Genomic DNA, 19460 nt, shown 5'->3' on the forward strand with positions numbered 1-19460 from the left:
TGTGTGTGTGTGTGTGTGTGTGTGTGTGTGTGAAAGAGACAGAGAGACTGTATGTGAGTGTGTGTATACGAAGTTAAGGTTATTCGTATATATTCATTATATTTGTTGGTCTGTATCTTGGCAGTAAAAGTGCATTGAACCTTAATATCTTCAAGTAAGAATGTCTGAAAAGTTATACTATTAGCTATCTACCTAAAAGAAAAAAGCCTACAATACATTCAAGTCTGTATATAAATAGTTTAAATGGAATTTTCTCATGTGGGCTGTCCCCGTAAGAGGCAAGACTTCCTAACAAAACTCCAACATCAGCCACAAGAAACATTTTGAGTTGTCGGTCAGGATTGTTCAAGAGACTCCCAAACCTTGACAGGGTGTTGCCATCGCCTTTAGTTGTCCCCTAGAGGTGGAAGGCAAGACCTTACTGATGAAGACAGCGTGTGCTTCTTCAGCGCGCAGGGAATCCCTGAGCTGAAAATGCCTGAAAAACCTCCCTCCTGTGCAGCAGCTTTCATGGTGCCAGAAGGTTCCACAGTGAAGGCCAGTGTGGTATGATGGCTCTAAGTGTGCAGGAGTGGCACGGTCACCAACAGCTGTCTAGTTGGGCTTAAGGCCCACTCAACACTCAGCGAGAGGAAAACTGTGCCTAGTGCTGAAAACCTAGCCAACCACCCAGGGCTGCTGAAGTCGTGGATCTGGAAGGCGAACATTAAACCACCACTTGAAGAAACCAGAACAATCCTTAACTACATTTTGAATGTTTGTTTTTATACGAACAGGCTAGTGTAGCCTTCACCTCCATCAAGGAAACGTCTCTCTGCAACAGACAAAGACCATTACAGAAAACTACAACCAATCAAAACACAGAGTTGTGGAGCCTTGTCCCAACAGAAGCATCTACAAAGTAACTCGTTCACTTACGTCTCAGGGGTCATTGTGGAAGGGGGTGTGAAAAGACTGGAAGAGCCAGAGGATTTGGGTGGGGTCATGTCAGCTACACCCATAAAGTCTTACCAACACGACTCCCTAAACAGGAGCTGAACAAGGACAACAACAGTCATGCTGATGTGCACAGAAGCAGGGGTGGGGGTAAGGGAGCCATGTTAAATCCCATACAAATAACACAGGCAACTAAGAGATACTCCGAGAGGGAGAAATAGTTTTCCCCGGGGAAGAACATACCAATTGGTTATCTAGGACCAAGTGCAAGTAGCATTATGCAGACTGAGCAGGTTATACTCAGGAATGTATATTATGTAGGTATACATAGATGCATGTGATAACAATTAATGAAATAAGAGGCCATGAATTTGAAATAGAGAAAGGAGGGAGTATGGGAGAGTTTGGAGGAAAGAAGGGAAGAGGAAACGATGTAATTGTAATCTCAAAAATGAGAGGGAAAAACCCCACCCTAACAGCAAGTTTTACTGAACACATACTCTTTAAGTTGGAATAGTTTAGGAATTCCAAACTTTGATATTACTACATTGAATCTCACCAAAACTTAATTTGATTTTTTACTCAATATAATGTGATTATTCCTGGAGTCTGAGAGTTGATTATTAACAATATTAATTCCATCAGCTCACTTTTACATCCAAACTGTGAAGATCATTTTTCTAAATATTTCCATAATAAGAGAAAATATTCTCAGAGCATCAACTAGAGAAAAATATTTGTCTGGCTTTGCAGATTGCTTTTAAATCAATTCTGTCAGAGAATTATGAACATGACAAAAACAAGAAACATCACTTTATTGGTTTTCCTTTGTAATAAAATCTTGGCCTTTTTTTTCCCACTAAACATCTGAGTCCTTGCTTCAATTATTTCTTATATAGTTATCATGTTTCTTATTGTGTCAAAATGTGATTTTTTTTTTTTTTTTGGTGGGGAAGTAAATTCCAACAGGATTGCTATCAAGGGTATTTGCTGATTCAATTAACATCAAGCTTGGGAATATCTTCTAAAAGATTAGTGTTTTGAGCCAGTGAGAAATAATATTAATAGTAATGAATGCTTTCGGGACTATTTAAAGACAAAGTTAAGTTACATATCTAGAGAGAGGGTGTGATATTCTTTAATTTTAGACTAAGCATTTATTTCTACATAAAAATCTTTACACAAACCCAAAAGCCACTCACTACAAAACATAGGGAAATGTCAAAATCTGAGTACCTCTCACAGAGTAGTGGAAACTTTACCATCTTCCTATTTGCTCCACTCACGTTTAAATTAGAGTTGAATCAGGTTGTAAATATGTGTATTTCACAATTGTCTCTCTATGTGTGTGTATGTGTGTGTGTGTTTGTGTGTGTGTGTGTGTGTGTGTGCGCCCATGTGAGGTGTGGGTAGGAGTAGCTATTATTTCAGTGTGTAATTTTCTTCACTGAAGTACTAGGTTGCAATAAAGAAGATTTTGATCTTGTCTATTTATTTACGTTTTAGTCAGCCACTCTTGCTAGTTGGGTTTGCATGCAGTTTTTAATTTTGTCCCAGTAGTCACTAGAAGTGAATTCTTTGTAAACACGGAAAGAAACAGTGGGTTGTGTGCTCATCCTCCTGACATGCTTTAAAACTGGTCTGAAGCATTTCTGGCTCCAGACCATCTGGAGACACACTGTCCCGGTTAAGATGGGCAGTATTCTCCTTGCAGTTGGCCATGAGAATCTGGCCTCCACTCTGGGCAGATGGTGACACTCACCACAGTGATAAAGGGAGATTACCCTTTAGCTGACTGAAATGACATAAAATAAAAGAGTTTGGGCACAATTATATCACAAACACTAGCCAATCAGAACATAAGCAACAGAGGTGGCTCCTGGGACACTCCTATCATGAGTTCTCCCCCTTTACCCAGTTTTCTCCTGACTGTGGGAGGCTGTAGAGGAAAGGAAACCCTAAGGTAGATTGACCAGGAGGTGATTTCACCAATAGACAAGAAGCTGTGGCTATCTGTCAAGAAATAGGTTTCATTTCGATGACTTAGGGAGCCCCATCGTCTCTCTAGACTGTAGGAGTGTTGGTGTCAGCCCAGGACCAGCTGTAAGCGTCTCCAAGTCAGTGGTTCCTGTGGGTTCCCTAGATCCTTCTAGGACTTCATAATGTCCTTTCGTTGAACCAGATGGTCTGCATATATTTAAGACAAAGTAGTGAGACTACTGCTGCAGGTTGAAAGTTAAAACAGGATTGCAAATACAGCCATCTTCTCCTGAGCAAGAACAGGGGTTGCAGAGGATAAAATTTACAAGAAGTTGGGTAGGTAGGAAAGTAGGGATGATCATGGAGGAGTTGTGGAAAATAAAAACATTATCAAAATATACTGTATAAAAATTTTAAATAAGAAATAAAAGTTAATAATAAAAAGAACTATAGATCAGCCGAGAATCTCTTAACTATGCCACTTAACTCTCAGGCATCCATCTCTTACAAAATTAGATAATAACTTAAAATGCCCCCTGAGTTTCTGTTTATGCAAAGTCATGGCCACAGGCATGCATTTACAAATGAGAATCTTGCTTGTTCACCTCCATTTCTGTGTACCAAGTTCCCAGCCTTACAGCTTTATAAATAAATGCATTTCAGCAAAGCATGGTAATTAACTATCAAAATGTTTCCCCAAAGGAAAAAAAAAAAGCTTTAAATAATGAAGCTTTAATTAGCCTATCAATTTTCATGTTTAGCTTAACTCTAAAATGCTTGCAACACTGAGCAAAAATTCTTTTTGCTTTATCAGTTCTTTCAGAACTTTCAAGAACAGGGAGAAATGGGCATTTTCTTTCCTCTGCTGTTACCAGACACTGAGGTCATTACCAGCTCCTTAGTTTTCCTACAATCCAAAATAATTTGGGGAACAGAAACCGGGTCAGAAAAGTAAGCTCATTTACAGGGTGGACAAACTGTGGCAAAGCATGCCCAGTTTCCTCCTCACTGTGCCTGTGGTCTGGTCTTCTTTACAATTCGTAGAAAACCATCACACAAGACTAGAGAAGAGTAGATTGAGTTGTGGGTTTAAACTCTCTTTTCCTGTATTTTAGCTCAACTGGACTCAGGCTGTTTCCATAGACTGTTTCCTAGTCTCTATCACAGATACAGTTTCTTGAATTTTGTTGTTTTTGTTATTTGTTTCCTTTTTCCAAGTCCATGCCTTAGCAAAATAGGGTATGCATTCCATCTCTCTCTCTCTCTCTCTGTGTGTGTGTGTGTGTGTTGCATGCGTGTATGTGTTTCCATGTGGGCAGCTGTCTTTGTGTGCACATAGAGGCCAGAGGACTTCAGGTGAGTTCCTTGGTTGCTTTCTTCTTTTATTTACTGAGGCAGTCTCACACTGTCCTGGAACTTGATGCTTTCACTCCTCTGGCTCAGCTTGATCACCCTTCTCTCCCTCCCTCTCCAGTACTGGGATTATAGTCAGCCACCCTATCCACCCAGTACGTAAGTGTGTGCTAGGGTCCTGAACTCTGGTCCTGATGCTGACACATGGGAATTACTTTATCCACTGAGCCATCTTTGCAGCCCTAGGCATTCTATCTTAACTAGTAGCAATTTGTCGGGAGAGGGTCTTGTAAGAAATGTCAGGGTAAGGAGGCATCAGGGGCCTCTCAATGCACAGCGTATATTTGTATGAAAATGTCTGTAACAATACTATGCACAATGAATATAGGAAAGAAAAGGTGTCTAGGGGTTTGTGAGATGCTGGATTTAGGTTCTTGGGGACCTTGGGCCCAGAAGAGCTCCTCACACCCCACTCCCATCCCCACAGCTCTACCCCCTCTGGTGGGCACAGGACAGGTGCCTTCGGTCACTGCCTGTAGTTTAGTTCAAGCTTGGCCTCCTACACTTAAGTTTTCAAATTGAAAGTGATGTAGCCAGAGGGAGGATGGGCCCTTGGGAGAGGAATTGCATTCTGACTCATGTCCCCTTCAGGAGACCCCCTCCTCTGCCAGGATCCCAGCATGGGATCACAACTACAAAGCCCCTCCCTGGGTTTTGTTCATTCCTTAATCCCGGGGATTTAGAGAAATTCCGAGGACTTGGAAAAGTGCAAAGTCTGGAAGTATGCTTCCACCAGCGTGAAGTATAGATTAGTAGCAGCCAAGGGTAGAGGGTATCCAGTTCAGACCAGATGATCACGAAGCAAGAGCCTTCTGCTGTACTCTCTTGTCTTCAATTACTTCCGGAAGAGCGGCCAAAACTGACTATATAATTTTGCTAGATCTGAGACAGGATGTAGCCCAAGTTCATCCTTACCTTCCTCCTAAGCTTCTGAAGTCTGACAATTATAGGTGGGCACCATTCTGGAGCAGCCCCCGTGCCACAGTGATTAGAAAGTGTATGGATAATGTCAGTAGTGACGGTGACCTGACAGAATCCAGAGTCACCTAGGAAACAAGCCTCCAAGCATTATGTAAGAGAGTGTCTAGATTGGGCTCATTGAGGTGTGCAGACGTGTCATAAAAGCTTCCAGCTTGCAGATGTGCTGCGGCCACCTGCCGTGCGGTCTTTTTGCCATGCCTTCCCCAGTATAATGGATTCTATTCTTGAAATGTGACCTGACTGAACCCCTTGTGTCTTAAATTGCTTTTGTCACGCACATTTTTGTCGCAGCAGCATGAGAATGAAGTAACACATGACCCATTAGACAAGGCTTTGAAGAAAGTTACACCTCTAAGTCTTAAAACTGAAGAGAGGAAGAAGAGAGCCCCTACTCTCCGCTGATGTTTCAACCCAGAATCTTTGCTTTGATTACTTCTTATATGGGCGGTCTGTGTGGTCACAGACCTGGAGCAGAGTGCAGGTAGTGGCACAGGTGACTAACAGAGGTACACAAAACTTACTGTGAAAATGTTGCCGGTGTTGTGAGGATAGTCAATCTGGAAGTGTTAAATATGAAAAAGACAAACTAATAAAAACCTATGTCTTCAAGTTAGCATATATGTCATTAGAATTATAGGTGTATGAGTTACTTAAATGTTGTTCATGAACCACATCTAGTAAATAAAACGCAAAGAAGACAAACGATAGGATTATGGAATACTGGACTAGGTAATCCACCATTATTATTATTATTATGTATGTGTGTGGTTTGTGTATGTGTGTTATTTTTCATGTGTGTGTATGTGTCTTTTCTCCTTTGTACATCTATGCTGTGAATAGCCAGGTTGGGTATTCATGTTAACACTGGGAATCATCCCTAATTGCTCTTCTACCATATTCCTTGAGGTAGGGTTACTCAATAATGCTGAGTTCATGGAGATGTCCAGTGTCCTCTGCCAGGTATTTTATTTTATTTTTTTTGTAGGGATCACTAGCTACATCTCTCAGGGTTGGAATTAGAGGCCGGCCACCAAACTCTCTGGCATTTTTATGGAACTTAGCATCTGAACTCTGGATCTCACACTAGGATAGTAAGATGGTAACAGCTGAGCAATCTCTTTAGCCCAGGTCCACTGTTCTGGTTATGTCTAAGGTAATAATCAAATTAATATATGGCAAGCACATGTCAAGAACATGCCATGTGTTTTCATGATTTCCTTCCTTTCAATATATCCAATGGGAAATATAAATTTTAGTCATAGAGAAATTTATTATAGTCTCCTAGTTTTCATAGTTTCATTGAAAAAACAAAAGCAAAGAAACTTAAAACTCAAACACTGAAAACACATTCTGGGGGGCTTGGGGTCATAAGCTTGATCCTGCAGTGTCCTCACGCTGTGGCTCCTGTAGTGTGCCGTCCTCCAGGTCCTACTTCTGTGCAATGTAGCAGGCAACAACTCTGTTTATTTTACATTTGTTCATTTAATTTCTCATGAACTGGTTTCCTTTGGGGTTGGGTTGGCTGTCCAGGCTTGATTAGGGAAAGATAAAATGTGGCAAGCTGAAGGTCAAATGATCTTGGGCTTTCTTTAGCCCCCTAGATTAGGTAAAAATTTTCTGGACTATATAAACAGAATCTCTAAATTCCTTCCATTCAAGACCTAAGAATGCCGTCAGATAGCATTCCGGACCTATAGCAAAGATTCCTCGCTTTGCTGAGATTCACCTATCTGTTTCCCCCAATGTATTTTAAAACTACCTTGATTTATACCTGTGATTGTTCTGCTACTGAAGTCCTGGGAAGCTGTCGTTATATTGGGGCATGGCATGTGAGACAATCAGAATCTATGTTCCCAGGCTACAGTCATTAACTATCAGTCATTTGGCCCCAGAATTAACTATCTCTCTGTCCTTCTGAGGTGAGAGATGTTTTTGTTCGCTTTTTTGTTTTGATTTTGCATCAATACCAAAATATATGATCTTCCTATATGCAACTTCCCTTTGTGACCTAAAGAAAGTATTTCAAATTCTTCCACAGGAAATGATGTTTGTCCTTAGAGCCAAGTTTTCCTTATGGAATCATGGATATAGTATGCGGTGCAGAGATATTAGCCACCATTTTACATAATCAAATTTTAAGACTTTAAGACGATGAATGCTTCGTATGTGCCAAATGTAATGATGCTAGCTGTACGACTGCCTGCTGACGCATTAAACTCAATGCCCAAGACACATGGGTCATCACCCACGCCCTCATTAAAACATCATCTGAGCTTACTTTCTAACACGGAAAATATGAACACTTCTGCATTTTCCCACAGCTTCTGATACTCAATGATTATTCTGGTTTTATTTTATTTACTCCTTACTATAATGATAAAGTGTTTGACTACAGCTATGAAATTCAAGAACAGTTTTCAGACCTTTGTAGAAACCCTCAAAACGGTCTCAGAAAATAGAAAATGGGTAAAGCATTTTGCCGAGAAATCTCTCAGCTTCCTTTCTCTCTTAAAAACAGCTCTCTTGGTGTTCAGTGTATATGATGGCACATGATAATGACACCTCTTCAATGACAAATGGACAAAGCAGAAATACTAAAACTCCCCTATTGAAATTATGGCTTTGGAACAAAATATCATTTATTCAATTATCCAAACAACTCTGTCTTTTTTCCTCAAGACTGAAAAAAAAAAAAAAAAAAAAACAAACCTACAAAATCCTAGGTGCCTTTTTCTTGTTATTTTAAAAATAAATGAATATCCAAGAGCACTGCTTCCCAAGGCCTGTGGAGTGTAGAGCCACAGCTCATGGTCAGCTTGTCTTAGGAGGAGAAATGGCAAATGTGAAAGGCCTTTGTTTTTGTCTTTTGCCCTTTTTAGGAACAGCAGGACCCTGTATCAATTTTTTTCCTCCTTTCTGGCTAATAAAAATGCATGTCTTGCACTGGTGTATATAATTATATATCACACACCAACACCTCGGTGAGCATGTGAGCATGAGCATTAACATTTATACATGTGTCTATAGACCGCTGTGATGGTTAGCGCTGTCAGCTTTACACAACCTACAATCGCTTTGAAGATGGCCTGTAGGCCTGTCTGTAGGGATTACCACATATGTATTTATTATTATATATTCACCATGTATGTGGAAAGACCAACCCACTGTGAGCAGGGCCATTCCCTAGGCAGAGGACCCTGGACTGAAAAGATGGAGAAGAGGGACTGAGTGCTGACATGCATCCATGATTCCCTTCTTTCCTATGGTTGATGTCATCTGACCAGCTGCTTCAAGATCCTGACACTATGACTTCCTCGCCATGCTGAACTCTGGGCTCAAATAAACTCTTCTTCCATTACGTGGCTTTTGCCAGGATTCTTTTTTAAACACAGTAACAGGAAAAGAAACTAAGTTGACCACCATGTCAGGGTGAAACTTAACCCAAATTCTTGCCCATTTCAGAATACAAACACTGGATTCTCAAAACAAATTTCACTGAAAGTGTTTTGTTAAGAAATTGTGCCTGCATGCCATAACCAATACACTGTTGCCAATCAATTATCTGTGGGTAGTGCTAGATCACAGGTGCACTTTCTCCCAGGAACTAGACTGTGGCACCCGTCTCACTCCCTGCAGCTGAAAAAACCATGTTGTAAAGGTTAAGGCCCACAAATCTCCACAGGAAAAAGCAAGCTAACCCTTCCCCCTCCCCACCCCCACTCCCTGCAAACTCAAGATGAGTTTACTCCCTTCCGTAGTACCTGCCTCCTCCTTGTCATGCAGGCTAAGACACACTAAATGACGTTGTCTAGAACTTCCCACCAGCCTTGAAAATATGTCAACGTCATAGATCCCCTTTGTTCTCTGAAGGCTCTCGTGTTCTTCCGTGTAGCCCAGCCATGATGGGAATAACAGCAATTAGTCAAGATGCTCTTCATAAAATTCATCTTAAAGAAGAAATCTGTGTCAGCTTCCTTCTCCTTATTTCTGCCATTTGTTTGTTCTGTGATCTTGAATTCTTTCAGATTTCTTGAGTGACACACTTTTAAGTGTGGCTTATAAGTAAGGCTGAAGCTGATTTCTCTCTTTCTCTTTTTCGAAACTGGGTCCTATATCATTCAAATTAACAATATCGCCAAAGATGACCTTGAACTTTTCCTAATTGCTAGAGTTATCACCATGCTAAGGCTTTGGGGTTTGGCTTATTTTATGCGATGCTGGGGATCAAGGCAAGGCTTCCTGTATGGGAGGAAAAGGATCTACCAACTGAGCTACATTTCTAGGTCTCTGGATGATGACTTTCAACTTCTCTGTTCTTTATATCATAATGGCATTCTCTTCTCCACACATTAAAGCAAGACTACCTGTTTGACATTGAAGTCATTTGGTTTTTCACAAGATATAAATGTGTACGGGGTTTGGGGACATATGGGCATTGTGTATAGGTGTGTGCAAGGCTCTTTAAATGTATTTGAGGTGGACATCAGATGTCTTGCTCTATCCCTTTCCATCTTGTCCCCCGAGACAGGGTCTCTCATTGACTCTAGAGCCAGGCTATTGGCCAGCAATCCCTAGCAATTCTCTTGTACCCACACACCCAGCTTTGCATGTGGGAATTATAGGCCTATGCAGCTATGACCAGCATTTTACATGAGTGCTGGAACTCAAACTCAGGTCCCCATGGTTGCAGGGCAAGCACTCTACCACTGAGTTATCTCCCGGATCAGTGACTTTGCTTCTTCATGGCTTTAGATGACTGCTTCACCACCTTCCCTAGGGAGGAAATTTCTGAGCAGTTCTTAGGACTCACCTCTCCTTCTCTGGGCCATGGCCTCCCATTCTGGGTGTACTTGCTCTGATTCTGTCTCTTCTTTTGTCCCCCATCAGCAAATTTGCACAGTAAAGGCTCACTGGGGGCTGGAAAGATAAGAAAGCAAAAGCACATTAGCAAATGCCCCATGCAAATACGTAATTTTTCCAGCACGGTTCACAATGGATCTTTGTTAAAGCGTTTTGAAGTAGTATTTTGGTTCTAGTCGGCTTTCCTCTGAGTGTCACTGGCTGGTATTCTAAACATCGCTGGGCCTCAGAAAAGCACCAGCTGACCTTAAGAGACTGTAGTACACTTCCCTGGAAAAACGGTTGAAGTAGAATGTACGCTTGTCTCCAAGACTCAAGTTTTAACAATGCAGTGACAGAGAAGACCATTCTTGGCTCATGTGTACGATTATTTCTACTTCAAGGTGGCTGTACTTCACTGTGAAAGCTATAGAATTTGCTTTTGCAAATTGTTAGAAATCAGAGCATCAGCTTTGAGAAGTGGGGCCCCAACACAAAGTTCCACCTCAGAAATGTGCTTCCTTAGGAAAGCGGCTTGGCAACCAAGGGTCATGATTTGGGCTTTGAAGTATGAGACCTCTCATACCAGAGGCAGCAGATAGGGGCTTAAGAGCTAGAGAGAAGAAGCAAGAGGCAAAATGACAAGGGGCCTGGAGGAAAGGGAGAGCTTTGAGAGAAATCCCCCTGAATGAAGAGGGCTATTCAGGCTTTTGAAAGTTTTCAGGAACTGGTAGAATGTTTCATACCACTTGAGTAAATTTGGCATAGTCTTTGTGCCAAGGAGCCAGGTACTGAGTAGGGCTGTAAACCTTTCTTACAGAGTCTGCTGTGAGGGGTTACAAGGTCACAGCATAGCACAACCTCTTAACTCTCTGCCCCCAGACCAGATAGAAGTCTGCAGGCATGTGTGTGTGTGTGTGTGTGTGTGTGTGTGTGTGTGTGTGTGTGTGCACGTGCCTGTGTGTCTTGACTTTGCTGGGCTACAGGTCTTGTGGTTGAGTGAGCAGCATCTTCCGGTGGTAAAATAGAAAGAAGACACTGGGAACTACTTGCCAAAGACGTGGATATTTTTGCCAAATTGTACCTAAAATAGCTCTGTTTTCTCACTAGTCCTCTATAACTTCACAAATGTTAGAAATGGATCCTTTGCTCTTTCAGTTTCCCAGGAAAAGCTGGTGAGAAGCCAGGGAGACCAACTGTCAGGATACCAAGTGAAGGCTTGGAGAAACTATCACCAAGCCTGTCAGGGCAGCTCCCAGGGAGCGGTGGGAGTCTTTATCTAAACTTTGAAGACTAAAGTCTTTAGTCTTTATCTAAACGGATAAAGACTCATTCTCTAAGAGTCCTCCCTAAGCCCTCCTCAGCTCAGAGAGCTGATGTGGAGAAAGGACTGTGTTTATCTGAATAAGATAAAAATACAGATGATGTCTGCACAAACCCAGAAGCCAGGTCCAAATCCAGAAAGAAGAGAGGATAGTTCCTTGAAGACCAAGACTCTGCCCCAAGAAAGAACTTGCAGACCCTGTCTCCTTGTATCTTGTTCCCTCCCATAGAAGCAACACTAAACTCTGGAAAGCAGAAATCTGAGACAAAAAAAAAAAAGACATCTATTTCTTAGTGTTGACCCTGAGTAGACTGTTTGCGTCCACTAATTTCAGGCTCCAAGCTATTTGGCAGATGAGGGAGTGGTGTGAACCTTAGATTCTAGTAACAAAAGGTTATGTATGTCAATATCTGATGAATTTCAGTGACTGTAAGGGTCTTGCACATCTTTAGTAAATATATTTCCCCGAAGAATGTGATCAAAATTCAACTATAATATAATGTCTCTTCCAACAATGGCACTGCAAAATGTCTTGCTCCAAACCTAACAAAGCAACAGTTTTTGTTGATAATTGGTCACTGCCTCCACATCTGAAGAGAAAGTCACATTGACCCAGCAAGCTTGGTGAATACATTAAGAAGGCTGAGAAGGTTAATTGGCTGGTGTGTGTGTTGGAATAAGCCAAATATCATTTTGCAAGTTCATAATTAACCAAAATGAATCACTTCCTCCCACTGCCATCTGAGAACATGAACTCGGCTAAATATTAATTGTATCTCTGGGCATTTTCAAGTTTGAAGAGAATTCTAATTGCCTCAAAAATCAATAGTGGAGAAATAGTGGAGAAAGAGTACAAGAAAGCCAGCATCTACAAATAGGCCATCTACAAATAAATATTTGAAGATTATTTGGCTCTAAACGACGGTGATAGTCTCACCAATCCTCTAAGTCTACCCTTCTTTGGACTAGAAGAAAAAGAAAAGGACATGGCTCGCCACTGCTGAAGAGAAGACGGGCAGGGTTCCTGTCCTACACAGTTCAAACAGAATCATAGCATAGTCCTACTTCTTTCCAATGCCACTTTCAACAGTTTTACTTATTAGGGATCAAGTATGGTTCAGAAACATTGACTGCATGCATAGCTCAGCTAGAAGAGTCCTTGTGTTGCATGAACAAAGCCTCATGTTCATTCTCTGGGGCTGCATAAATGGGGCATGGTGGCACATGCATATAATCCCAGTGCCTATAGGTTGGAGGCAGGCTGATCAGAAGTCAAGATCATTCTCAGTTACATAATAAGGTTGAGGTCAGCCTGGCATACATGAGATGTTGTCTCTAAATTAATTAATTAATTAATTAATTAATTAATTAATTAATTAATGGGAAAAATCTCATGGTTTATGTTGTGTTGTTCTGAAAACTTGATGAAATCTCACAACCATTCCATCCCACCTTACTCGGGGCCTTAGTGATCCTTTACTCAGCATCCTCCATTGCATATGCTACGGTCCCAGCAGCTACCTAGCTCCTGCCATTGGTATTGGACCTTCTGGGGGGTATTTGTGCTTGTGCGCAGGTAAATGGTTACCCCACAGAAGGTCTGATACCAGTGGCAGAGGCAAGGCAACTGCCAGAGCAGGAGCATCTGCAGTGGGAAATGCAGGGTAAAGGATCATGATGGTAATGTGGATGTACCAAAGAGAAGATTCTTCTTCTATGAAGAGCTGAAGGCTGTAGAATTACTAAAGGACACAGACAAAGCGCACACTGAAGTCACACTGCCTTCTGTGCTCATTTCATGTCCACAACATGGGTGCGTGGGTGTTGTAGGATAATTTGCCCTCCAGAAGGAAGGGAGCTCATCTCACACATCTGTGAGAACATGGAAGGTTTTTGTCCCTCCACCACAGTGTGGAAAAAATAAACAACTACTGAGCTGCATGCAAGCTGCACAGACAGTACATATTTTGACAGCAGTCACCTGTGTTCAGCTGGCCTTTCCCACAATGCAGATGTTTTCTAATTTTTTCATTTTATTTTAGTTTTTTCTCTTTTTGTCATCTACACTCCTGTCAATACAAACAAATATTCATTCATCTGTTCACTCAGTTGGTGCAATTTTTTCTTTGGTCTGCCATGGGTTCCCTTTCAAGATGAACTTTTGTGTATTATGTGTGTATGTATATTGTCTGCCTCAAGTGCTGTGATGACAGATGACAGTCCCCAACTCCGAATCATTTAAAAACTGATCACATTATTTATTTATTCATTTCTTTATCTGTCTGGGTGCACATGTGTAGATGTGCATGGGAAAGTCCGAGCACAGTGTGCAGTAGTGGGCTCTTGCCTTCTTCCGTGTGTGTCCAAGCAATCGAACTCAGGCTTTAGACTTTGAAGCTAGCACCGTTACCTGCTGAGCCAACTTGCCGACTTAAAAAAAAAAAGCAGCCTCATTGAGTTAACTGACATACAGTACACTTATATGTGCTCATAACAGGCACTTTGACATACATGTATACCCACGTGATGGTCTCCATAGTCAGGCTAATGAACACGCCCTCACATGTAAGATTCCTAAACTTCTTTATACCTTCACTTTCTTTAAAGCCCAGAGACATTAGATAAGGAAGGGACATCCTTTTGGTTCTGATAACCAACGTTCTCCATTTGTGTTGGTAACAACTAAAGTTTATAAAGCCCTTTCTCTTTGCACCAACCATTGCACTTACACATAAGGGCACTTCTGTGGGATAATCCAAATGTTCCTTATCTTACATCTTACTAGGAATAGCCGAGTGTTTTGTCCCAGACTGGAGACCTGGCATTCAAAGCCAGGTAACAGTTGAATCATGAGGCCCAGTCAAAGTTGGGTCCCCATTCAAGCTCTTGCCTTATATTCTTCCTTAGGGCAAGATCATCCTTGCCACACCTCTCTTCACTGTGTCTACACTAGCTGGAGTAAATCCATGCCTAGTGATTTTCTCTGTATTCAGATCCCAGTTTTCATTTGCTGCAGTTCATATCAATGACTCAACATATCATGAGAAAATATCGAATTTTCCTCTTGGACATCTCCTGCTCAGGGGGAGAAACAGGCTGTTATTGCCTTCTGGTTCAGTCTCCGTCCTGCTTCCATTTACTGTCACAAGACTTCTGTTAACCCTCTCCTGGTGCAGATTGTGTGGCCACTTATGTGTGGGCCTAAGGTGGGCTTCACTGGGCGTTCGCAAAGGCTTCATTTGCTTTCCTTGGCCGCTGTTATTAACTTCATCATCTCCTGGCTCCTGGAATGTGAGGGTTCTCTCAGAACCGTAAACCTTTCAAAGTTGCATCTCACTGTATGCAGGGCATCTTAGCATCCATGTCTCAGGAGTACACACTGGTTAACTACCTGTGGCTTTGCTTTCCTTTTATTCCTAGTTTCTGTTGATATTATCATTGTTTGGCTGCCAAAGATGCATCAGTCTACTAGGTAGGGTATCTGCATGTTCACGGAGCAATAGACTGCACTGCGGATTGCCTTCTCTAGGTCCCACATCCAAATATTAAACAGTAATTATTCTTCATGTACGTCATAGGAAGTTGGTGTTCAAAGAAATAATTCCTGCTTTTGTTTGTTCTCTTTAAAACAGATATATAGCTATGACTGCATAGTTTATTTTAATTTCAATACATACTAAATATTTTTATTTGTGTTGTATATTTATTTACACAAGGGGCTTGGTAAAGAAATACGTATTAAAGGGCTAGGGAGACGGCTTCTTTGGTAAAGGGTTTGCCACGCATACAAGGAGACCCGTGATCAACCTTATAAATTATGTGCTACAGTCAGGCTTGATGGTATGCACATGTGTAAGCCTTGTACTGGGAAGATGGAGAAATGCAGATACCTAGCACTTGCTAGCCAGCCAGCCTAGCCAAACTGGCCAGTTCCAGCCAGTGAGAGACCTTTTATCAAAAATCAAGTGGATGGCATCATGAGTAATAACAGTCAACATTGACTTCTCAATCCACATGCCAAAAACACGCACGATGCAATACAATATACACACAAGAAAACATATCTATATATGTACAATATAGATATGCATGCTCACATATAGATATTTAAAAGAATTTCTGTAGAACCTTGGAATATTTAAACTTAGAAGGTCAGAGCTGCAATAAAAGAAAGGGCCTTGAATGATCAATTAAGCCTAGAAACTCTTGTATCCACTGGCATTAAAAAAACTGAGCAGTATGGGGCTGGAGAGATTACTCAACGGTTAAGAAGACTGGCTGCTCTTCTAGAGGACCTCTGTGAGATTCTCAGCACCCACATGGCAGTTCCCAACCATCTGTAACTCACGTTCTACATATCTGATGCCCTCTTCTGGCCTCCACATCACTACACATACAGGACATAGACACACATGCAGGCAAAACGCCCGGACACATAAGATAGGAGCAAATCTCTTAAATAAACTTGCCAAAGAAATTATTGGCAAATACCGTGTCTGTCAAGGGTTAAATATATACTAACTCTGAGATTCTGGTTTTTAAATCTTGTTAGAAGTTTTTATGGTTTTTGGTTTGTTTTTTCATTGAAAAAAAAATAACCTTGGAAGAACAATTTCAACACTGAATTGAAAATTTACAAGTCACAGGACAAGGTTCTTTTAGCTTTCAATGTATTTTAGCTTTGAAATGTCTTTGAATGTTAAGGTTTCTTGCAGGCAATGTTCTTGAAGGATTCTACTGCAGCTCTTCACAAAGTATTAGGCTGAGGCCACTAAAAATGGCATTTATGATGTATTAATGTTGTCAAGTTGACATATTGGGCTATCCTCTATCAACAGCCTTGGCCAAATATTTACTAAACAAATTTTAAAAATTAAAACTCAACATGGAAGTTGAAATGAGTTATTTTGGAAAGATTGGGGCTGGAGAGATGGCTCAGTAAATAAGAGCACTTCTTCCTCTTTTACAGGTCATGATTCAATTCCCAGAACCCCTGTAGGAAGGCTCACAACTGCCTGTCACTTCAGTTCTGGGAGATCTGCTGGCCTCCGCTGGCCTCCGCTGGCCTCTGTGTGAACTTGCACACATGTGGCACGCAGAGAGACACAGACATATACATACAAATAAAAAATAAAGACTACATCTTAGTTTTTAGAAGATGGGTTTACATCTAAATTATTAGATACCCAGCTGGAGTTGCTCATTTTTCAGAGGGGAGTGATTTTCTAACACGTGGGAGGCATATGACACCTGAAGAATAAAATTGCCTGATTTGATCATAAACTATGTCCCTGTGGTCTCCTCTTTACCCATAGCCTCTTGCCACGATTTCTATGCTTAACTCTATTCTCAAGCAATTTGTGCACAAAGTAAAATCTTAGCTCTGGTTTGTTCTGTCCATCCATATACTGAGGGAAAAACATCAGCAATGACAACTGAGAACTCCGCTGACTAATGAGCTGATTTCTGCAGCAGGGGAATATTGCATTGCCTTCAATTTGCTTATTGCAGGATTATGGCATCAATTAATTTTGTTTAGCTTCTTTTTAACAGTAGTTAGAATAGAGACTAAATGAAGAACAGGCCTTGATGGAAGCAAGAGGCTATTACAAAGCTCAGACTGTGAGATGGGAGAAGACATTACGCCTTCTCCTCACTCAAATGGGGAGCATTCAAAATATAATTACAGCAATGCATGGCAATAAACTTTCTTGGTAATTATGAAGAAGTAATTACTCTTTGTTTGCTTACTGGAGAATCTCTAGTCTTCTAAACTTTATAATAAATAGGATATGTCAATACTTAAGCAGATATGATGGGGTAAGAGTTACAGGACCTGCTGCTTACAGTAAGAGGATTTTAAGTTAAAGTGAATATTATTTATATTTACTTTTGAAACTTAACAATATCTTCAGTTTGATAAGTCAGTAGGGATGCCCTGGAACAGCTAACCAACAAGCAAACACAGGCAGCTCTCCAATATGTCTGCCTATGTTTTATTGGACAATGGTCACTGCATCTGCTCTCTGTATTTTTCCCATAATTGATGCATTTTATTTTTCGCAGGTGTGTATTTACATATCTAGGTCAGAAACTAGACAGGTACAACTTTTAACCACAATTTACATAGAAATAGTTTTTGACCATTGCAACAACAGACTAATTATATTTTTATATTTAGAAAACCTTTTTAGAAGACTTACTTTGTTTTAAATGTGCTGGAGAGAAACATGCATATGAGCTCAGGTGTGTGGATACCCAGAGGCCAGAAGAGGGTGCTAGGACATTGGGAAATGGAGTTCATGGGGATGGGATTATAGGTGGCTGAGAGTTGCCCAATATGGAGGCGAGGAACCGAGCTCTAGTTCTCTGGGAGAGCAGCAGTTGCTTTTAAACCAGGAGCCATCTATCTCCCCCACAAGCTCTCCAACTGCTTTCTTCTATAGTCTTCATCATCAGAGGGAGAAGGACACTTACTTTTAGCAGTTCATACAATGGATGTCATAATTTTGAGACAAGGCACAAAGAATTGAGGATTAATTAAAATGATGGTGATTTTCTGGCCACAGGTTAGAATTAGAACTGAATGTCAAGCAACCATTGAGGTCTTTTCAAGTGATGTATCCATCTCATAACAGTTTGCTTTACCAGAATAAACAAGTCACTTGGGTTATATTACAAGTGTTTTATGTATGTTCGCTTTTATCTTTCAGACCAAAAATGGCAACGAGCATAAACGAAGTAGATAGCTTCAAAAATTGTAATTTGTATGACGTTACTGTTACAGTGCTTCATTAATAGACTGCTGCATTATTTAGTTTCATTGGTAAGTCTCTAATATGGGAGGCAGCCTTTATAAGGAAAAAAAGGTATCTTGTAGTGATGATAAAGACAGATCTGTGCTTAGAAATAAGACATAGAAAATATTTTTTAAAATGGATTATTGGTATTTGTGTGTCTACATGTGTACTTGAGGAGGCCAGAGAGAACTCAGATTCCCTGGAGCTGCAGTTGCAGTGGTGTATCGTCATGTGGGTGCTGGAACTGAGCTCAGGTAATCTGGGAGAATGGCAAGCTCCCTTGACGGTTGATCCATCTTTCCAGCCCCAGCTTACTTTTCGATAAATCATTTCATGTAATAAACAGTGACTTCATTATCACCTCTCTCTTTCTCTTTAGGTATTTTTATAATTTTTAATTTTAATTTTTATATTATTTACAGTTTATTCACTCTGCATCCCAGCTGTGGCCCCCTACCTCCTTCCTGCTTAATCCCACCCTCCCTCATCACCTCCCATGCCCCTCCCCAACTCCACTGATAGGGGAGGTCCTCCTCCCCTTTCATCTGACCCTAGGTCTCACCAGGGCTGGCTGCATTGTCCTCCTCTGTGGCCTGGTAAGGCTGCTTCCCCCTAAGGGGCAGCATCTGCTTTGATCAAAGAGCCAGCCACGGAGTTCATGTCAGAGACATTCCCTGTCTCCTTTACTAGAGAACCCACTTGGATACTGAGCTGCCATGGGCTACATCTGAGCAGGGGTTCTAGGTCATCTCCACATATGCTCCTTGGTTGGAGTATCAGTCTCAGAAAAGACCCCTTTGCCCAGATTTCTTGGTTCTGTTGTTCTCCTTGTGGAGCTCCTGTCCCCTCCAGCTCTTTCTATCTCCACCTCCTTTCATAAGATTTCCTGTACTCTGCCCAAAGTTTGGCTATGAGTCTCAGCTTCTGCTTTGATACACTGCTGGGTGGAGTCTTTCAGAGGCCCTCTGTGGAAGGCTCCTGTCCTGTTTCTTGTTTTTTCCCTCTTCTGATTTCCATCCCATTTGCCTTTCTGAGTGAGGACTGATCATCTTACCCTGGGTCCCCTTTCTGCTTAGCTTTCTTAGGTGTACAGATTTTAGTATGATTATCCTATATTCTATGTCTAATATCCACTTACAAGTGAGTATATACCACGTGTGTCTTTCTGCTTCTGGGATACCTCACTA

At 41.2% G+C, this 19460-nt stretch overlaps 1 protein-coding gene across 9 annotated transcripts in view; it reads right to left on the reverse strand.

Moving 5' to 3' along the window:
* Rbms3 (RNA binding motif single stranded interacting protein 3) overlaps nucleotides 1-19460 on the reverse strand; it is a 934572-nt gene that overhangs the window by 300543 nt on the left and 614569 nt on the right. For all 9 annotated transcript variants that reach the window (XM_055601685.1, XM_055601684.1, XM_055601682.1 and 6 more), the window contains exon 7: nucleotides 10121-10227. In XM_055601685.1, the coding sequence (XP_055457660.1) occupies nucleotides 10121-10227 (107 nt within the window). The remainder of the gene's footprint in view (nucleotides 1-10120; nucleotides 10228-19460) is intronic.

Source organism: Psammomys obesus, unplaced genomic scaffold (genome assembly GCF_907164565.1).
Source record: "Psammomys obesus unplaced genomic scaffold, mPsaObe1.curated_primary_1811, whole genome shotgun sequence".
In the NCBI taxonomy this organism is placed as follows: Eukaryota; Metazoa; Chordata; class Mammalia; order Rodentia; family Muridae; genus Psammomys; species Psammomys obesus.